Below are 19,952 nucleotides of genomic sequence, written 5' to 3'. Positions count from 1 at the left end.
AAAACAATAAAATTCTCACGACGTTTCGACTGCAACACAAGCAATCATCATCAGGTGGGAAAACTACAACAAGAAAATTTGATAAAAGTTGCGGTTATTTTTAACGTTAGCACCACGGAGAGCGATTTGGCAGTTATTCAGATGGACAATTCCATCTATGTCCGGAAAAGAGGAGGGGGGGGAGACGAAAAATTATGGATGCGGTCTGAAAGCCACCTTAAGCGTGAACAATCAATTAAGACCCGAAATGGTTTATCAAATCCTTCCAATGATTGCTAAGCCAGGATCCATCTTCTCGGTTCAAATTGTCTCTGTGCTTGTATATGTGGATAGCCTCATGAACGAATCTCTCATGGTAGCCAGATGGCTTGCGGAGAACCTCCGTCTTGGAGAAAGAAAACAACAACAACAACAACAACAATCTACGGCCTCTGCGTCGCGACGCGTTTCGAAGCCGCGACGGTGGCTGCCTGCAACCCCGCGACCCGAGGAGACCGAGCCCCGCCCATGCCACCCTCACCCTCACCCCCCCCCCCCGCCCCTTCATACCCCCCCCCCCCCCCCCCGCACCCTCGCTAGGTTATGCCACAGTGGAGGTCCCTGCGTAACAGCGCCGTCAGGGGCTCCGTGCACATGTACTTCAACGCGGTGAGCCAGCCAGCCAGCCTGCGCGGGGTCACGGGGTCATCGTCCAGCGCGTGAGGCCGGGGGCACCGTCCCCGCCGGCTTTTCCTGCAGCGCCGGCAGCAGCAGCAGCAGCGGCGACACCGACACCGGGAGCGCCACCACTCCCGCCGCCGCGACCGCGCCAGGAGCACCTGCACCAAGACCATCATCACCACCACCACCACCACCTGCTAACAGCATCAGCAACAGCGCTAGCAGCAATGGCACCAACACAAATGCCACTGACCGTCACCACTACCACCTCCGCCCCACAACCGCGCTGCACGTGTCACTACCCGGTCGCTGTCGCCACTTACGACCATCGCTAACCACAGCCATCACACTACCGCTGTTAACACTGCCAACAACGACCGCCCCTACAACCACCAACTATCACCACTACCACCAACTACTCCACTGTCACCACCACCACCACCACCGCCGCCAATCACAATACAACCAACAAGCTCATTGCCCACAACCAGCGGCAATGAACCCCGGCGATAATGAATGAAGATGCCTCCGAACACATCTGTATCCGAGGCCAGAGGCGGTGTTCGCCTGCTGCATTTGCGGCCTGCTGCACCGAGGGCAGCGTTCCTCCGCGTTCCGCTGGGCCCTCGGTCGGTAACCTCCTGCCGCGTTTGTGAACCTGCAGCGTGGGTGAGGGTTAAGGAGTCTGTGGCAGTGTGAGTGAAGGTTAAGGAGTCTGTGGCAGTGTGAGTGAGGGTTAAGGAGTCTGTGGCAGTGTGGGTGAGGGTTAAGGAGTCTGTGGCAGTGTGAGTGAGGGTTAAGGAGTCTGTGGCAGTGTGAGTGAAGGTTAAGGAGTCTGTGGCAGTGTGAGTGAGGGTTAAGGAGTCTGTGGCAGTGTGGGTGAGGGTTAAGGAGTCTGTGGCAGTGTGAGTGAGGGTTAAGGAGTCTGTGGCAGTGTGGGTGAAGGTTAAAAAGTCTGCGGCAGTGTGAGTGAGGGTTAAGGAGTCTGTGGCAGTGTGAGGGTTAAGGAGTCTGTGGCAGTGTGAGTGAGGGTTAAGGAGTCTGTGGCAGTGTGAGTGAGGGTTAAGGAGTCTGTGGCAGTGTGGGTGAGGGATTAAGGAGTCTGGCAGTGTGAGTGGGGGTTAAGGAGTCTGTGGCAGTGTGAGTGAGGGTTAAGGAGTCTGTGGCAGTGTGAGTGAGGGTTAAGGAGTCTGTGGCAGTGTGAGTGAGGGTTAAGGAGTCTGTGGCAGTGTGGGTGAAGGTTAAGGAGTCTGTGGCAGTGTGAGTGAGGGTTAAGGAGTCTGTGGCAGTGTGAGTGAGGGTTAAGGAGTCTGTGGCAGCGTGAGCGAAGGTTAAGGAGTCTGTGGCAGTGTGAGTGAGGGTTAAGGAGTCTGTGGCAGTGTGAGTGAGGGTTAAGGAGTCTGTGGCAGTGTGGGTGAAGGTTAAGGAGTCTGTGGCAGTGTGAGTGAGGGTTAAGGAGTCTGTCCCAGTGTGGGTGAGGGTTAAGGAGTCTGTGGCAGTGTGAGTGAAGGTTAAGGAGTCTGTGGCAGTGTGAGTGAGGGTTAAGGAGTCTGTGGCAGTGTGAGTGAGGGTTAAGGAGTCTGTGGCAGTGTGGGTGAAGGTTAAGGAGTCTGTGGCAGTGTGAGTGAGGGTTAAGGAGTCTGTCCCAGTGTGGGTGAGGGTTAAGGAGTCTGTGGCAGTGTGAGTGAGGGTTAAGGAGTCTGTGGCAGTGTGGGTGAAGGTTAAGGAGTCTGTGGCAGTGTGAGTGAGGGTTAAGGAGTCTGTCCCAGTGTGGGTGAGGGTTAAGGAGTCTGTGGTAGTGTGAGTGAGGGTTAAGGAGTCTGTGGCAGTGTGGGTGAGGGTTAAGGAGTCTGTGGCAGTGTGAGTGAGGGTTAAGGCGTCTGTGGCAGTGTGGGTGAAGGTTAAGGAGTCTGTGGCAGTGTGAGTGAGGGTTAAGGAGTCTGTCCCAGTGTGGGTGAGGGTTAACGAGTCTGTGGCACCGTTTACGGAGGAGGAAGTATGGCCGTCGACTGTCCGGTGTTTTGGCTCCCATTGCGAAGCAGCAAAAATGGACGTCTGGAAATCGGCGAATTACGTAAATGAAGCAATTGGCGGGACCCCGGGGTCCCATCACTGCCCCGTGGTGGGAAAAACCCGCGTAGCGACGCTAGTTTTGTTTCCTTACCGACAACAAAACTAGTGGTCAATCGATTGGCCTCGTCGAGAGCTACTCGGGGCACTAAGTTTCGTAAAAAGTTGAAAAATTACATAAACACGTTACATTCACTGCCTAGGGGGGGCGGTGGGCTCGCCTTGGCAAAGAAGCTGAGGGTCGACGGCTGACCGGAGGGCGACTGCGGCGGACGCCCCCCGGGGCTCGCTTTTGGCCGGTGGGGTGGCGCCCATCGTGTTGATCACCGCCTGCTGCTGCTGCTGCTGGCGCTTGTTGTCGGCGCGGTAGTCTGGGCGGGCGGCGCGTTGCTGTCGGGATCACGAGTGGGCGGACTGAAGAAAAATAATAATAATAATTATTGACCTGATTTTTGTGGGACCCCGGGGTCCCGCCAAATGATTAAAATGTGATTTTTTAATGGTACGGTTGCATATTGGCTCCCCTTACAAAGAGGGAGGAGATATTATTCCAGATAATCTGCCCAAAGATAGTCGAGCGGCATCTGTGGCAATCGCAGGCGCGATGTCATCGCAGAATCATAGGCGTGATGACATCACAGGCGCGATGTCATCACATGACATCACAGGCGCGATGTCATCACAGAATCACAGGCGTGTGACGCGAGTGGCCGACGATGAGGATGCCACTCCTCGATGCACGATGTAAATAACGAAACGTGACCGCTGCCAGCAAGGAAATGGCGCTTCCAGCCACGCGCGCGTACGCGTGTGTGTGTGTTGAACTTCTTTCGCGCCGTACGTTGCCAACCGTGCTAATCGGAGGTGTTTGGGGAAAGGACAACATACTGAACGCGACAACGGGCAGCTGTAAGGAAATGGGTCTTCGCTCTAGATGATTTAAAAGTGGCATAGCTCCAGCGACTCCCTCATATCGGAAAGGAAGAGCGTTCCAGACGGCCGCGGGGGCGCATCTGAAAGCGCGCGACGCGGTGACCGTCCCTTGTTCGATGGCCAGTCAAAAGCCGCCGCTTCGCGGATGACCGGGAGCTCGAGCGATGGTGGTCGATGCCCCTTGACAAGGTCAGCAAGGTGTTACGGTGTAAACATCGGCAAGATTTGTTGTCACCGATTTTAAATGTCCTGGCCTCAATGCGGCCCGGATGTGAGCGTGACCGGGGCTGACGAGGGGGACGCGGGTGGAGGGGTGACGACTGCCAACTCGACATTTGTCGCCGTTGAGGCTCTCAGAAATTGGGCAGCTTGAAATGTAACCCCCCCCCCCCCCCACGTCTTGACCCATTGGCATCAAAGCTCTGACAAATAGGTCACGTCGACCAAGGCTATCGACCACTCGATACGATTCATATCGATTAACCATCCACAATTACCTTACAAGGTTGGTGGGGGGGGCACATATCTGATCGGGGAGCCGACAGGCGGCTTATGCCGACCAAGAATGGGCCTGGCCCTGCCGCGGGAATGTGGAAATGATCATTTTGCGTCCAGAAACCAAGTGACTTGTACGAGGAACATTGCCTTGTACACAACACTGTGTTACACTTATCGTCGCGATTGCGAATGTGTCGAAGTATTGCGGGCTTAAAGAGTTCCAAGTGTCCGATTGTAAACTCAGAAAAAGAGGTTGCAGCAGCAGCAGTATAAGAAAACTATTTTAAACTGTGTTTTTATGTTACCAGGCAAGGCTCACTGAGCTGTACAGCTCTTTTTCAGAAGCCACCTGGACACAAATGATAGCTCAACAAAGCGGCTCATGTCATGTGCAACGTTACAGCAGCCAATTAATCTGAACGCGTGAGGTTTGATTAAAAAATGCGGAGGGTGGGGGGGGAACAAAAATAAAACGGAGGACCCGGATTAAAATCCACGCGATCACGGAGAGAGAGAGAGAGACACGCAAACTCCAAATATACAGCAGCAGGTGCCAGGGTTCGGGATCGAATCCACGACCTCCTGCACGCCGGGGGAGGGAGTTAACATCGCCTAGCCCCCGTGGCTCCACCAATGATGCGTGCGACTTGTGGATACTGCGGCAGTTTCGTTTCCTCTGGTTGCGAACTTCACGCGTGAGTGGTTCCTCCTCGCGAGCCGTTTTCAGTTGTTTCCTACACAACTCGGGACTGTGACGACGGGAAGTCACTGTCACCTGCATCGATTGCCATCGTCATCGTCTTAGTCGTCATCACCACCTAATTTTTTGACATATATCCCATCCACTCATCTCGTTTCACCTCGCCCACCGCCTTGTCCCATAGTTCACTGCACAGCGCCTTGGTTTATATGTCCTGTAAATATCATCATCATCAACAACAACAATCTTGACTACGAAGACAAACATCGCTCAACAATCGGCAACTTATATTACACAATCAACGTTGATAAGAGCAGCCCCTCCAGATGTGGTCACATTTATATGCCCTGTAAATATCAACAACAATCTTCACTACGAAGACAACCATCGCTCAACAATCAGCAACTTATATTACACAATCAACGTTGATAAGTAATCACGCACGATCGTCAACAGCCATCGCTGGGTCCTCTGTGCTGAGTCACGGCTCAGACCTCTCTGGCTCGATTGAGCCGGCCATGAATGAGCATGGCTCCAAGTGCTGAGCCTGATCCGAGCCGTGTTATTCGAGGTGGAAAACCAGAGCCGATCCATGATTAGGAATACGGCCCTCGGAAGTCATCGTCGTTGTGATAATCACCATCATCACCACCACCGTCTTCCAACCATCACAGCTGTCATCAATCATCTTCAACAAGAGCGAGCATCTTCTTTGGTTCTTTCGGTAAAGTCACGTAGAATGAGAATAAAATTATAAATTGATAAAATAACACAATAATATTCTCACGACGTTTCGGCCACAACACAAGCGGCCTTGTGTTGTGGCCAAATGTTCTTGCCGTTGGTTTTCACACCTGATGATGACTGCTTGTGTTGCAGTCGAAACGTCGTGAGAATTTTATTGTTTTATATATATTTCATTATTCTATTGTTTCCCTTCAACGTGACTTTACCGAAAGAACCAAGAATATGAATCACTGCAGTCACGAAAGCCTTAAATCAAAATTTAAGAGCGAGCATCTTCATTCAAACATTTCCATCGCCATCAGTGCGACTCGCGTCGTTTGTGGGCTCCAGTCGCTGAAAAGCGGTCAGTCGGAGACGGTGATCCATTGCGCAGTTATGTGTGTTAGTATGTTGAACTTCTTTCGCACCGTACGTCGCCGACCGTGCTAATCGGAGGTGCGGAAAGGAGGGGGTGAGCGACAGGGAGGGGTGAGCAGTGCAGTCGTGGAGCACACTCGCCAACCCTGACCCCTGACCCCGAGTCTAAACTAAAAACTGTTAACTATTCTTTTTGTCTCATCATCATTAGACCTCCTTTGCCAGTACCAAAATGTAATAATGGGGTTTTTCCCTTATTATTCTTTTTTTTGTATTCTTGGTTCTTTCGGCAAAGTCACCACACGTAGAAGGGAAACAATAAAAGAATAAAAATCTAAAACAATAGAATTCTCACGACGTTTCGACTGCAACACCGGATGATGATTGCTTGTGTTGCAGTCGAAACGTCGGGAGAATTTTATTGTTTTATATTTTTATTATTTTATTGTTTCCCTTCTACGTGACTTTACCGAAATAACCAAGAATATGAATCCCTGCAGTCACGAAAGCTTTAAATCAAAATAGATTATTTTAGTATTTTACCAGGGTAAGGCTCATTGAGCTGTATAGCTCTTTTTTCGGAAGCAACCTGGCCACAAATGATAGCTCAACGAAGTGGCTTTTCAGGTGGAAATTTATAGCAGCCAAATACTCTTAAACGTGTGACATTGGTTCTAAATGTTGGAGGGAAAGAAACCGGAGGGTCCGGAGAAAAATCCATGCGACCGCAATAAGAGAGAGAAAGATAACACGCAAACTCCATATATACAACAGGCTTCAGAGTCGGGATCGAACCCACGGATCCTTCGTAACAGGCGAGGTAGTTAACATCTCCTAGTCACTGTGATAAGAGAGAATACGCAAAGATCGGGATCGAGTCCAGGACCTACTGCATACCAGGCGAGGTAGTAACATCTCCTTGCCACGCTGATGATGATGAGAGAGATAGCCAAATACTATAAACGCACGTTAAATTTTGATTTAAAGCTTTCGTGACTGCAGGGATTCATATTCTTGGTTCTTTCGGTAAAGTCACGTAGAAGGGAAACAATAAAATAAAAATATGTTTTATATTTGTTTTATATTTTTATTGTTTCCCTTCTACGTGACTTTACCGAAAGAACCAAGAATATAAGCGCACGTTGTTGAGTCTAAATGTGGAGGTAAAAACCGGAGGGCCTAGAGTAAAAAAAAACAACGCACGGTTGAGAGAGAGAGAGACACGCAGACTCCAAACATACCACAAGCGTTGTCATGGTCGGGATCGAACCCACGACCTCCTGCATGCGAGGAAAGGTAGTTAACATCTCCTGGCCACGTATCAAGGGCCCTCCCTCCTACTGGCCTACCACCAACCCCACGCCAGAGGACCCTTGACAATCTTTCCTCATTCGTCCGTTTTGCCGTGCACCGTGGGGTTTTGTTATTATCACAAACTGGCTCCCACTCCTCGTTTCCTTTCATCCCTCATCGATGCCACCACGTTCTTGCATAAGGGGGCACCATGGTTTTTTGTTTACTTAATTGTGACCCCGATACCTTGGGCTCTCGATTCATTTGTTTAACTCCCGCCGAGGTAAAGCCATCAGTCTACGTTTTTTTTGTTAATGCGTTCTGTGCTTCTCAGGGTCGGTTTTCATTTGTGTGTGTTTGTGTTTGTTTGTGTGTTTGATGTGTTTGTGTGTGTGTGTTTGTTTGTGTGTGTTTGTTTGTGTGTTTGTGTGTTTGTTTGTGTGTGTGTTTGTGTGTGTTTGTGTGTGTGTGTTTTTGTGTTTGTGTGTGTGCTTGTGTTTGTTTGTGTGTGTTTGTGTGTGTGTTTGTGTGTGTATTTGTGTGTGTGGCCTGGCACAAGCGGCGTGGTGACGTCACCGCCACTTAGTGGCGAATGGCGGTTGTTGTTGTTTGTGTTTGTTTGTGTGTGTGTGTTTGTTTGTGTGTTTGTGTTTGTATGTGTGTTTGTGTTTGAGACGAATGCCGCTCGGATCGGACACCGTCGGTCAGTGACGATAAATGTCCTCGGGCACAAAGGGCAATGTCACTTTTCAAGGGCGGAATTCTACAGAGAACAAATTATAATCGCCTTTTAAATCGACTTCCTCAGACGCCGACGCGTTATGCATCAACCCACATGAATTTAACAACGTAACCATCATGCCACAAACCAGGAGAATGAATTGCGTTGACCTTCCCTGCTACACAGAGACCACAGACTTGACTCGTATGAGACGGGTCTACATGCAATAATGTGCAAGGACAATCTCTCATGGGGATATCTCAATGATGTACTTGCAGGCTGCATCACTCGCCCTGAGCTGGCAATGATCATTTTGCAAGAGTTCTGATGATGACAATGGACTCGTCTCCGATGATGTCTCTGTACAGACTGACAGACCGGTCTCCGATGGATTATTTTTTTTGTTTTTTTTTTAGTTAATCGGATTACAGACCAGTTTCTCGATGTGAATGATACTTTTTAATATTTCTCGAGTTGTGGTGTCCTTTAAGGAGGTGAAGACCCGTGATTGCGATTGCAATCGTAGGTGATGAATCTTGTTATTTAATTTCCTGCGGAGTCTGTTGAGATGTATTTATTTGACAAATGAGACAAAACACCCGTCTCGTTGCGTAGGAGCAGCTATTTGTTTTCATTCGATGTAAATGGCAGTTCTTTTTAACATTCGCTTCATATTCTTGGTTCTTTCGGTAAAGTCACGTAGAAGGGAAACAAAATAATAAAAATATAAAACAATAAAATTCTCACGACGTTTTGGACTGCAACACAAGCAATCACCATCAGGTGTGAAAACCACAGCAAGAAAATAAAAAAGAACCAAGAATATGAATCCCTGCAGTCACGAAAGCTTTCAATTAAAATTCGTTTCATGGTTTATGACAAAATGCCAGCGTAACGTTTGCGATATTGATGTTATTGCGAAATCTCTCCGACACTGACGTAGCACATTTAATAAGCCTAACAGTTCGCATTGATTAATGCTCTCCAGGCAGAATTAAACTTGGGCGCCTGCAAGTGGGGAAATGAACCGTCCATTGCATCGTGCAAACTGCCTTCAGGAGGACTCGGCAACAGGCTCCTGATATTTTCAGCGAGAAAGGGCCACCGTTGTCTCGCGAAATCTTTATTTCACGACTGATATCAGCCAATCAAGTAAAGGGGAGGGGGGGGCGTGTCCACATTACAGGGACACTTTCAAGAGTTTATTCTCTGCCTCGAGCAACAATTATTCAAGATTCGCAGTACAGCGACTCCTCTACTTACGAACGAGTTAGATTTCCAGAGGTCTGTTCGTAAGTCGATTTGTTCGTAAGTACAACTTTACTCCTGTCGATTGCAAACACGGGGAATGGCTTTAAAAGTTGTCCAATCTCTGTAGATGTAGATGCCGCCGGTTATTCACGTTCTGCAGATCCAGATGCCACCACCGTCATCTATAGCGCGGTGCTCGAACCTACGACTATCGGTCCGAACAGGCAACGGAACATACGGACCGGGTTTGTTCGTATCTCTGAAAGTTCGCGAGTCAATTGTTCGTAAGGAGAGGAGTCCCTGTACTCAATCCATCGATCGATTGGCAATGAATCGGCGCAGCGGATTATCCCCCACAAATCATGATGAACCCCGGTATATTTGATGTTTGTTTATTATGGTTCGCCCGAGCGGGAATCGATACAATTCATATCGAGTAACCATCCACAGTGACCATACACGGGGGGGGGGGGGGGGTGGGAGGGCACATCTCTGATCGGTGATTTTGTCGGGTGAACGACGTCATTGCTCTATCGCAGCGACCCAACGGTCACCGCAACCGATAACGGCGAGTTGCCAGGCAAAGATCGTGAAACGCCGCAACGGCCCGCAGACCCGCAAATGCGGCGAGAGAGACATCGCGGCGATGCCGATGATGACGACGACGACGCTGATGCTCCTCCGCTCGCCACGACCCGACGCAGCTGCCGGCTGGTTTGACGACAGCCCGAATATAGTAATAGGTTTTAACCCTTTTAGCTGGCACACAAACTGACACCTTTATACAAGGGATCATGTTTGCAATAACCACAACACAAGCAGTCAAAAATGCAAACAAAAAGAGACAACTCTGATAATGATATGCACTGTCCTTGAATTTGATTGGTCCACACCCGAGACAGCTTTTCTTAGAGCCTAGTCTCCACTGATGTTGGCGTCTTCTGGTCCAACACCAGTGGAGACTAGATCGTCACAGATTGATGTACGAATCCGAACCCTTGCCACGTGGTTACCACCTTGCTTCGTCATCGGCTCTCATTCGTAGAGTTTCATTAACTCACGTTATCCTCATTGGAACAGCATGAATCTCGAGGGACTTGGAGAGTTCGGTTAATAGGGTGTGGTTGTATATTTTGTTTTTTAAATAAGATTTTTACCAGCTCGTTTGTATTGCCTCGTTGAATTTGTATTTTTGTTGTCAACCCCCCCTGCATTAGTGTATAATTTGTATACAATTAGCATATCATTTGCGTACAATTTGCACGACGGGGGGGGGGGGGGTGAAAACACGTGGACCCGAACACGTGTGATCCAATGCATGTGTGGCAGACGTGTTGGCTAAGAGATTTTAATCGGTGGATCGTTATTGCATCGCATCGTTACAGCGCCATAAGCAATCAGAATCTATATTTAGACCGGAGGAAAGAGAAGGGCTTATGGAAGCTCTTTTTTTCACAGATGTCCATTCAGGGCGGGTGAGAAATCTCTCTACTCCCATGGTACAGCAAAAGTGTGCTCAGTGATCACAACTGAGAACTGCGTTTTGAGTCTGGGAAGCTTTCTATCATGCAACCAGACACCCACCGGAGTTTAATGCGGCCTGTTCGTTATGGAAAGATCGCGTTGTGATAAATAATACACAATTTGGCGGCGGCGGCGGGGGGTGTTAAAGCACAGTCTGCGATAAGGCGTGAGATGCGTACGCGTCCCAATGCCTCGGTTGTTGTGATGCTAACGCAGAGGCAGCCGTACGGCCGCTTTACTGCTAACTCGCGATACGTGGTTCCGTTCACTCGATCGCGTTATGTATATATATGAAAAAAAACTCGTGTTCCCAAATAGATTCGTCGAGTTATGAAAATCACACCGGGGTGTTATAGGAGAACGGACTGTAATTGATTTGAAATCACCGATGACTGCACAAACGAAAATGCTTAGTTTACAATGGGTTTCCCAGCAAACGCGGAATGTTGGTTTCAACATTCTAGATTTGAAGCTTTCGTGACTGCAAGGATTCATACTCTTTGGTTTTTTTCGGTAAAGTCACGTAGGTAAAATAAAATAAAACAATTAAATCAAGACGTTTCGGAGGCAACACAAGCTTCCGTCTTCAGGTGGAACAGTCAGAGCAAGATCGCTGCATCACGATCACCGAGGCTTTCCTGTGTAATAACTGTTGCTGCGATCTTGCTGTGACTGTTCCACCTGAAGACGGAAGCTTGTGTTGCCTCCGAAACGTCGTGATTTAATTGTTTTATTTTACCTACGTGACTTTACCGAAAAAACCAAAGAGTAGGGTTCAACATTCTTTGTTGACCGGAGATTTTGGATTATGGCAGTGCGCTCTTTTGGCAACAAAAAAATAATAATTCCCTTCGTTATTGAATTGGTCAAAAATATTTCAGCGCTGCAACCTCCTGATAAGTAGCCTTGAGACCCACCGAGGCTTTCCTGGGTAATAACTGTTGCAGCACAATGCCGTATTTCTTTTTAGACCCGACTCGCTTAGAACCATCGAGGTATATATATAGGGCAGGTATTTATAAAGTATCGCAACACGTGAACACCTGCAGAGAGATGACAGTTTTACAAACCTTTACGGAAATGCTTGCAGCGGGCGCGTGCGGTTAATTGTTTAGGGAGGCAATGTGCGACGGTCGGATATGCGACTTGGACAAATGTCATCGCAATACTGTATTACGTGCATCGATCAGCCAGTGCGAGGGAGAAAAAAAAGACGGCGATCGAGATATATATTTTTTTGCGGATCGCGCCACAAAGCAGGACATTGATTATCAACGGGTGAACTTAAAGGAGCGGTTCTAAAATGAAACCCCATCGAATTGAGAAAAAGTTACATTCTAAGTTATTTGTGGAACAGTTTTATTTCGGGGTTACCAAGACGCTACGAAATGTAAGACGCACCCAAACTTGCGCCCAGTGTTATACAGATATGATTGTAAGATGCACTCCCTTAACTTACGCTTTGAAATGCAGGGGTGGAAAAAAAACGCCTGCCTTATAATCCAGAGCCAGTGGGTTTTAACCTGGGGTGCACGCACCCCCTGGGGGTGCAAGATGCCCTTTCTGGGGGTGCGAGACGTGGCCAGATTCTCTGTTTAGAAGGTAAATAATCGAAAACACAAATTAAGCACGTGCACGTCAGTGCAACTGCTTTGCTTCATCAAACCTAAGAATATGAATTCCTGCAGTCACGACAAGCTTTCAGTCACCAATGTATTTGTTAACATGAAACATTTCTCGTTAACGATTGAGGCTGCAGTAAAGGTTAAGAACCGCCGATTCGGAGAATAATCCGGGTACTGCAATTACCCAAACCTTCCACTGTGTTGCGACTTCCCAACACTGCGGCTTCACAAGGGTTGAATGCAAGGCTGGAATATAAAAATAAACACTGGACACGTTTAACAGAACGTGATTGACCGATCGCCGAGAATTGCATTCCATGGAGAGACTGGTGCAGCATCAGGGCCGACAATTGTGCGAGATGATTGTGAAGCGTTGTGTACGTTTATCGATTTGATGAGAGCGTTTTGAATTCCTGGTCACAAATGTGTGGATGCGAGCGGTCATTGCAGTAGCAATGCTTTCCGAGTTAAGACGTTGGGATTGTTCTACGGTTGTGGCGCTGGTAGAAATCGGACGTACATTAACACCAAAAAAACAATGAGCAATTTTATTTGTTATTGTAAGAATGTAACGTTTTATGCTAATGCATCAATAGACATGCTATGCAAAATGCAATTCCCCTTCTGCACGATGAGAAGTGAAGGGCGGGAAAAAGGTACATTTTGCACTCTCTTAAAAGCCTTGGGTACGGTGATATGCAATTTGTTGACGCGTGGGATTTAAAACTTGTCTGAAATCTGCATCGGCGCTCCATAGCTCCGTGTATATACGCGCAATATACAATGCTCCCTCCGAAGGATCCGTGTGTATTATAATCCAGCTTCCTTTTTTGCTAATTTATTAAATGGATTTTTGAGAAGTCGGTCTCCAGCATCGGATGTTTTTTTTTCCCCTCCTCAGCATTCGTCACCAAGGCGATGCATTTTTCTAAGCCTCAAATGGTGAAAATCTACCACGTGGGTCTTATAGGTTTATTGTTTGTACTTGATTTCCAGATGTACAATAAAAAGTTACCACAAAATATTGAGAACTCTTAAGTTAATGTTTATGTAGTCAGTTTGGTATCCTTTAATTCTTGAACTGTCCACGGTATATTATTTAGAACTGATGTTCGTGTTTAGTTTGTTGTCCTTCCCCCACAACTCCGATGAGCACAGTTGCCTACGTGCGGTGCAAAAGAAGTTAAACATAATTCAATCCAGCAATAATATTCGAAATCAATGTAAGAAACAGTGTAGTTTGGGTTTAAACAAATATATGTGAAACGAAATTAGAAACGATTCCATAAGGTTTTTTTTTTTCTTGGCTTAGATGGCGTAAATATAAAATTGGCGTTAAACCCACCACCACCACCCGACACAGCTAATTGGTAAGATTTGTCACGTACACAAAACGTGCCAATTCGTTACCTGTTCAGCACACCGGTGTGTTGGAGAGTAAACCGTGAAAGCCCCCGTGTTAAACTAGAATCGATTCCAATCAATTTGGCAAGAATCAATTACAAACATCTTGGCATGAGCCATCTCCGACTGGTTTGTAACCAGATCAGAAAGAGAGAACTGCAACACTTTCAGGGTGGCCTCAAAGTGTCACTGACCGGGCCTGTGCCTCACCAAAACAATGAATCCATGAGAGGTTTTTAGGTGGGATCGCGTCAATATAAATGTGTCGTTAAACCCGCCACCACCCGACACAGCCAATTAGCACGAATTGTAAATGTTGTGGGTTTACTCTCCAACACACCGGTTAGTGCTGTACTAGTAACGAATTGGCACGTTTTGTTTACGTGACAAACCTTACTAATTCGCTGTCGGGTGGTGGCAGGCTTAACGACGATACATTTACTTACGCGATCTAACCCCCCCAAAAAAAAACCTCTTATGGATATTGGTCGCGAAGGCCCTACCAATTACTACGCGTTAAAGTGACAAAACTAATGTCGTCAAACCCCCATTGTGGGTCGTAACAACAACAACAAAAACAAGAACAGGCTGGTCGAGCGAGAACCGTTTCATGCGTTAACAAAAGCTCTACACAGACAGAGCGACAAGTGTGACGGTGGGAGGTTTGTTACACGCAACGCGTTTATTACAATAGGCAAAGAGCTTCGGTTCTATGAATACATCGGCTAGGAGGATAGGATTCTTCCTATAACAGAATAACATCATTATACAGATTTGTGTGTGTTTTTTTAAGTTTTTAAATCTTCCTCCGAAGAGTGATAATGGGTGGCATTACAGCCCCTTTTGGCCCGCGTTGATGCCACTTTGGTCAAAAGTAAAGGAGACCTCTGCCCGAATCGCTCACCCAGACCGGCGACGCACACGACACAGAGGGGAGGGGGGCAAGTGGGCACCTAGAATCAATCCATCACAAGTAGGCAATACGCACATACACTTCTATACAAAGCACTTTCAAGAGTTTCTTCTCTGCTCAGGGTGGGAGGGAGGGGGGTGAAAGGGCTAAATGGGGGGTGGGTGTAAGGTTGGGACGAGTGACGCGAGCAACAATTATTCAAGTTTGCAGTACAGCGACTCCTCTACTTACGAACGAGTTAGGTTCCAGAGGTCTGTTCGCAAGTCGATTTGTTTCGCAAGTCCAACTTTACTCCCGTCGATTCCACACGTGTTGTACGGCGTGTACACTAAACACGGGGAATGCCTTTCAAGGTTGTATCATCTCCTGTAGATGCCACTGGTTTTCATGTTCTGCAGATGTTGATGCCACTGGTTCTTCATGTGGCATCTACATGAAATATGGATGGGTTTGTTAGTATCTCTGAAAGTTCCTAAGTCGAGTGTTCGTAAGTAGGGGAGTCCCTGTAGTAGTACAATGCGCTATGATTCACATCCCTCTTCTGTGGAAAGTCTTTAAAAACGTTCTGGGTTATTCACATTAAAACGTTAACTCACAATGGGAACCTTAAATATCGTTTTACAACTTGTAACAATGCACCATTGTTATATATATATATTTTCTTACTCTACTTAAAGATTCGTGTAAGTGTGTGTGTGTGTGCACGCGTTTTCTCATACGATAACTGTTACAGACTTTGTACGGCTTCAAGGCAAATACTTACCTTACGTGGTGCCCTCCCCCCACCGCCCCCAAGATTGGGGGGGGGGGGGGGGGGTGGGGCAGGAGGCATCGCATCTTTCTGCATTGATAAAGCTTTACAAAAAGGATGCAAGTTTGACCCTTCAATCATTATTTTTAGTTTTTTTTTACTCACAGTTGCATAAAGCACACGCGTCGTCAAGTATGAGTGCAACGGAGAGCAGGGGGGGGGGGCGAGGAGGCGGCGGGGCGGAGGGGGGGGAGGCCTCAAGTCTTTTCTTTTTAAGACTACGTCTCATCAAGCAAAGCCACGCTTCCCCCACCATCGTCGTGCTGTTTTTAATCAAGTTAAACTAAATTAAATCTTCCACCACCTCCCCGGCCGCCGCCGCCGCCATCACCCACCAACGACCCCCCCGGCTCCCCAACCCCGTCGCTGTGAAATAAAATCGCCACTGAAACCCACGAACAGTTTTCGAATCAAAACAGCAGCCAGAGGCCGGGGGAGGCCCCCCCCCTGGAAAGGCAAGCAGAGGGGGGGGGAGGAGATTCTGTTTGCCAGCCCTGATTTCTCCATCGCTTTTTCCCCTCCGTCCTTTTTCACTCTTCAGCTTCGAGCAGAGGAGCCGCTAATATTAAGCGGCCTTCTTTTCGTCCCCCCCAACCACCCCCCCCCCCCCCCGCCCCGTTTAGCGGGCCGGCTCTTTTTTTTTTTCGCTGCGCGCTTTCGTTTTTTTTTTCCGAGTCGCACGATTGTCCGCTAAAAAGGTGCAGGTCCAGGTCCATGCCCGTACTGGTGCTGCTGTGTATCTGCAAACGTGTCACCAGCACGAAGGGGTCACGGCAGGGCCAGTGGCGGTGGCGGGGGTGTAAACACACAGACAGAGGCAAGAGCAATCAGTGAACAATCTAGAGGTGCACCCCAGCATGGCGGCGTGTCATCACCGTTCAGGTTTTTTTTTGCACGAATGTAGAAATTTCAAATAATATATAATTCTGTTATGTTATTACATTGAAAACAATATTAACAAGCCCTAAGATACTTCCTCCTGCTTACAGCCCCTGAGCCAGTGGTGGAAATTCCACATTCCTATGGTGGGGGCAAGTCTACCCATAGGACAACCACTAGAGACTTCCTCACAAAGTGGTATTCATTTTTAGCAACTCCAGAGGGATGATAGGCCGAATCAACTCCCCTCCAACCAGGATTTTAACTCGTAACTTTCTAACTACGAGCCACTCATAATTCCAGAGGCCTTTCTGGCCAATTCGATACATTTAACATCAAGCAGAGCTAGACTATAAGGAAGCCTATATAAGCACAGTTCTGACATAAGTAAAACATGCTGACATTATTATACTGTTGGGGGGGGGGGTGGGGGGGGGCAAAAGGGACACTTCTGATACAAGCACACTTCGGACATACACACACAGCCTTGCTCCCGAGTCGTATGCTTGCGTGTTATATTTAATTTACATGCAACCGATTCTGTTTCCAGGAAAAAAGTTGACATCACAATGCAATGGAAACAAAACGCTCCCTTCGAAGCGTTTGGCTGCTCAGCTGGGTGCACAGCGCGCCCCACTAGATGAAGCATACTTTTTTATGTATAGATATATATATAAAATACAAATTTCATTTAGCACAAATATCTGGCCGGTACCAACCAAAGGGGACATCAAAAGGGCAGTGATCTGCCAACCATTAACAATGGAAATGGGAGTGGAAATGGATGGGAAAAAAAAGTAGTTAAAACAAACTCTCTTAAATTATTTTGGAATTCCGCTACACCCGCCCCCTTCCCCCCCCCCCCCCCCCCCGAGTTTTCACGTGACTGTGCTATCGGTGTCGTGGCACGAGACGGAAGAATCCACTCGCAACTCTCTCAGAGGCAGTGCAACTCTTCCTGTTAAGAGAACCGCCCACGGAAGTGGATATCACGGAGCTAAATCCAAGATCCTTTCAAGTGACCTCTGGTCCAGGCGGAAGAGGGGCAGCGCTTCCCCACCTGCTCTGCATATGGGAGTAACGTTTGGGCACATGACAGTCAAACCCGATGTTGAATTCGCAGAGGTGGAATTTCGCTAAATTATGTGCAAAACCAAATGTAATGGGTTTTTGTGTGTGTGTATGCAGTCACTGGTGACCGGGCTGAGACCATCAACTCACTACACTTGAGAGAACCCGGTTTAATTACAGGCAGTGGTCGAAACCTGGATTCGAACCCAGGTTCTCTGCGGTGCTCAGCGGCCCTTACCTCTGAACCAGCCGGCCACATCCTGCAAATTTAACATTCTATACAGTGGCCAATATAGCTCATTTATTTTAAACAATGTAGCATTCGAAATCTGTGGTGTACAATTTCATACACCACAATAGCTTTTACATATATACATGAAAAAACACATTCTTTGATATATTTACATGTTTGTCTATTTTAAGGTGTATTGTTCAATGTGGGATCGCGAAGAGAGCGGCGAGCAGATGAGTGAGTGACAATTCAGATCAAAAGGGCGTCATAAAAATATGTTAATGGCAAATCAAAATCACATGACAGGAAAAACAGAAAAAATGCAAACATTTCATGCAAGTGTGACATGACCAAAAAAGAGACGGTAAAAAATTAATAAATATCGATTGAAACTCTCTATGGCCAAATACATAAATTTGTACATGTATCTCTCTCTCTCTGCTCATACGCTAACATTCCCCACTGTGTTTTATTCTGCCTCCTCTCTCTGTAATCCAGACAAACCCTGGAGCCATCCTTGCAGTGGCTTTTGGCTAACCGCTGAACAAAGACGGTCAACACCGCATCGCGCGTTTTCAGAAGCACTTCCGCGGCCGTCTGGAACGCTCTTCCTTCTGATATGAGGAAGCCACTAGACCCTATGCACTTTTAAATCTAAATTAAAAACTAACTTCTTTCGAAATTACTCAGCGTCTCTAGTTTGTTGTCCTTCGCCGGCACCTCCGATTAGCGCGGCTGGATGTATGTTGAACTTCGTTTGCAGCGTACGTACCCAACCGTGCTAATTGGCTACACGTACGGTCGGTGCGAAAATAAATTAATCATACATACATCTCGTTCCACTGCATCCTCCCATCTCCCACCCTCGGTCTCCCTCTACTCCTCCTACCCGACGCCGGTGGCATCTCCATGGCCCTTCTCGTTTCACCGTCTCTCCGCCTCGTCTCAATCCCACCTCCTCCCTTAGCCTTCTCAACAATAAAAGTAACTTGCTGTTAAAGCTCAGGACACCTTCAACCCACCTCCATTCCCTCATCTGTGTCCCTAACAAGCAACTCTCTTTTACACGCATATATATATATATGTTCTGGTTCATAGCAAACATATCAGACAGGCATAAAGGCATATTTGCTGTTATTTGCGTGCAGCATATGTATGCGTGTGTGTGTGTGCGTGCGCACGTATGAGTTTCTGACCGCTGGTTTGTCGGGCGAGTGACTCACTTGAGAGTTGCTTCTGCAGCTGGCGAACCAGAGCAGCCGTCTGCTGCTGCTGTTGTGTTTGCTGTAAATCCAGACGTTGGGTGCGAGAGTGCGGGACAGTGCAACAGGTTGGTCAATCAGTCGGACGAACACGGTCCTTTATTTTAGATGATCGTTGCTTCTTTTGTTGTTGTTGTTGTTGTCCCCACTGCACAACCCAAGAACGCGAGAGCGTGGATGCTGCCGTCGCTCGTTCGAGTGTACCCGACTTGCGTAACGGACGATGAAAACGATTTAAACTCGACTATTTTGTTTTATTTGACCAGATAAGGCCCAAGAGAGTTTTCAGAAGCAAACTGGCACCAAATGACAGCGGAACGAAATGGCGGCTTGTCATCAAGTGGAAATACAGTGGTACCTCGGTCAACGTCGTTAAGTCGTTCCAGAAGGATATGACTTATACCGAAAATGACGAATATACCAAACTAATTTTTCCCATAAGAAATAAAGGGAAAGGAAATCATCCGTTCCAGAGTATAAAAAAATGATATTTTATATGGCATATTATACATTAATGGGGTTGTCTAAAATAATATAGACACTGCTTATTACTAAAATGCATACATGAACAAAAATAAATGCATAAATAAATTAAAAATGATATAAAAATATAGCAAGGGTTGTGCACTGAATGAGATCTACTGTACTGTCGGAATCGAACCCACGACATCCTGTATACCAGGCGAGGCAGTTAACATCTCGTCACTGCGGCGCCCGATTGACCGAGCCCCTGGCCTTGCTTGGCACGGAGCAAGATTCAGATTGTCTTGTAAGGCCAACGTGTACCGGTTTGGCTACGGCTCGGTTTGGCAAATAGCCGATGGGAAAACCACTGGTTACTGTGAGGGCACTGCGCTGGCATGGCTCGGACGAGCCAGTGGAAAAGGGGGGTAAAAGCCCTAGGTTGAAATACACTACTTATTAAAAACACATTTTATCAAGCGAACAAAATTTTTTATATTAAGTTAACACAATAAAAACAAAATGTACAGCCGTTTGTC

The 19,952-nt window shown here is 47.4% G+C and overlaps 2 protein-coding genes across 11 annotated transcripts in view; one reads left to right on the top strand and one right to left on the bottom strand.

Annotated features, from left to right (window-relative positions):
* LOC116954407 (dedicator of cytokinesis protein 9-like) overlaps positions 1-13,403 on the top strand; it is a 149,261-nt gene extending 135,858 nt beyond the window's left edge. The window contains exon 55 of the mRNA XM_076052336.1: positions 580-13,403. Within this exon, the coding sequence (XP_075908451.1) occupies positions 580-702 (123 nt within the window). The 3' untranslated portion in view covers positions 703-13,403. The remainder of the gene's footprint in view (positions 1-579) is intronic.
* Positions 13,404-14,446: 1,043 nt separating this feature from the next.
* The window catches only part of LOC116954405 (mediator of RNA polymerase II transcription subunit 12-like protein), an 88,703-nt gene continuing 83,197 nt past the window's right edge, over positions 14,447-19,952 (bottom strand). For 8 of the 10 annotated variants that reach the window (XM_076052333.1, XM_076052335.1, XM_076052326.1 and 5 more), the window contains exon 44: positions 14,447-18,973. In XM_076052333.1, the coding sequence (XP_075908448.1) occupies positions 18,824-18,973 (150 nt within the window). In that variant the 3' untranslated portion in view covers positions 14,447-18,823. The remainder of the gene's footprint in view (positions 18,974-19,952) is intronic. The other 2 variants (XM_076052332.1, XM_076052334.1) reach the window with 2 other exon arrangements.

The sequence above is a fragment of the Petromyzon marinus genome, chromosome 55 (assembly GCF_048934315.1).
Source record: "Petromyzon marinus isolate PM22_M1 ecotype Great Lakes invasive population chromosome 55, UKy_Petmar_22M1.pri1.0, whole genome shotgun sequence".
Taxonomy (NCBI): domain Eukaryota; kingdom Metazoa; phylum Chordata; class Hyperoartia; order Petromyzontiformes; family Petromyzontidae; genus Petromyzon; species Petromyzon marinus.
Note: the sequence above shows the minus strand (reverse complement) of the source record. Positions and strands in the feature narration are given on the sequence as shown.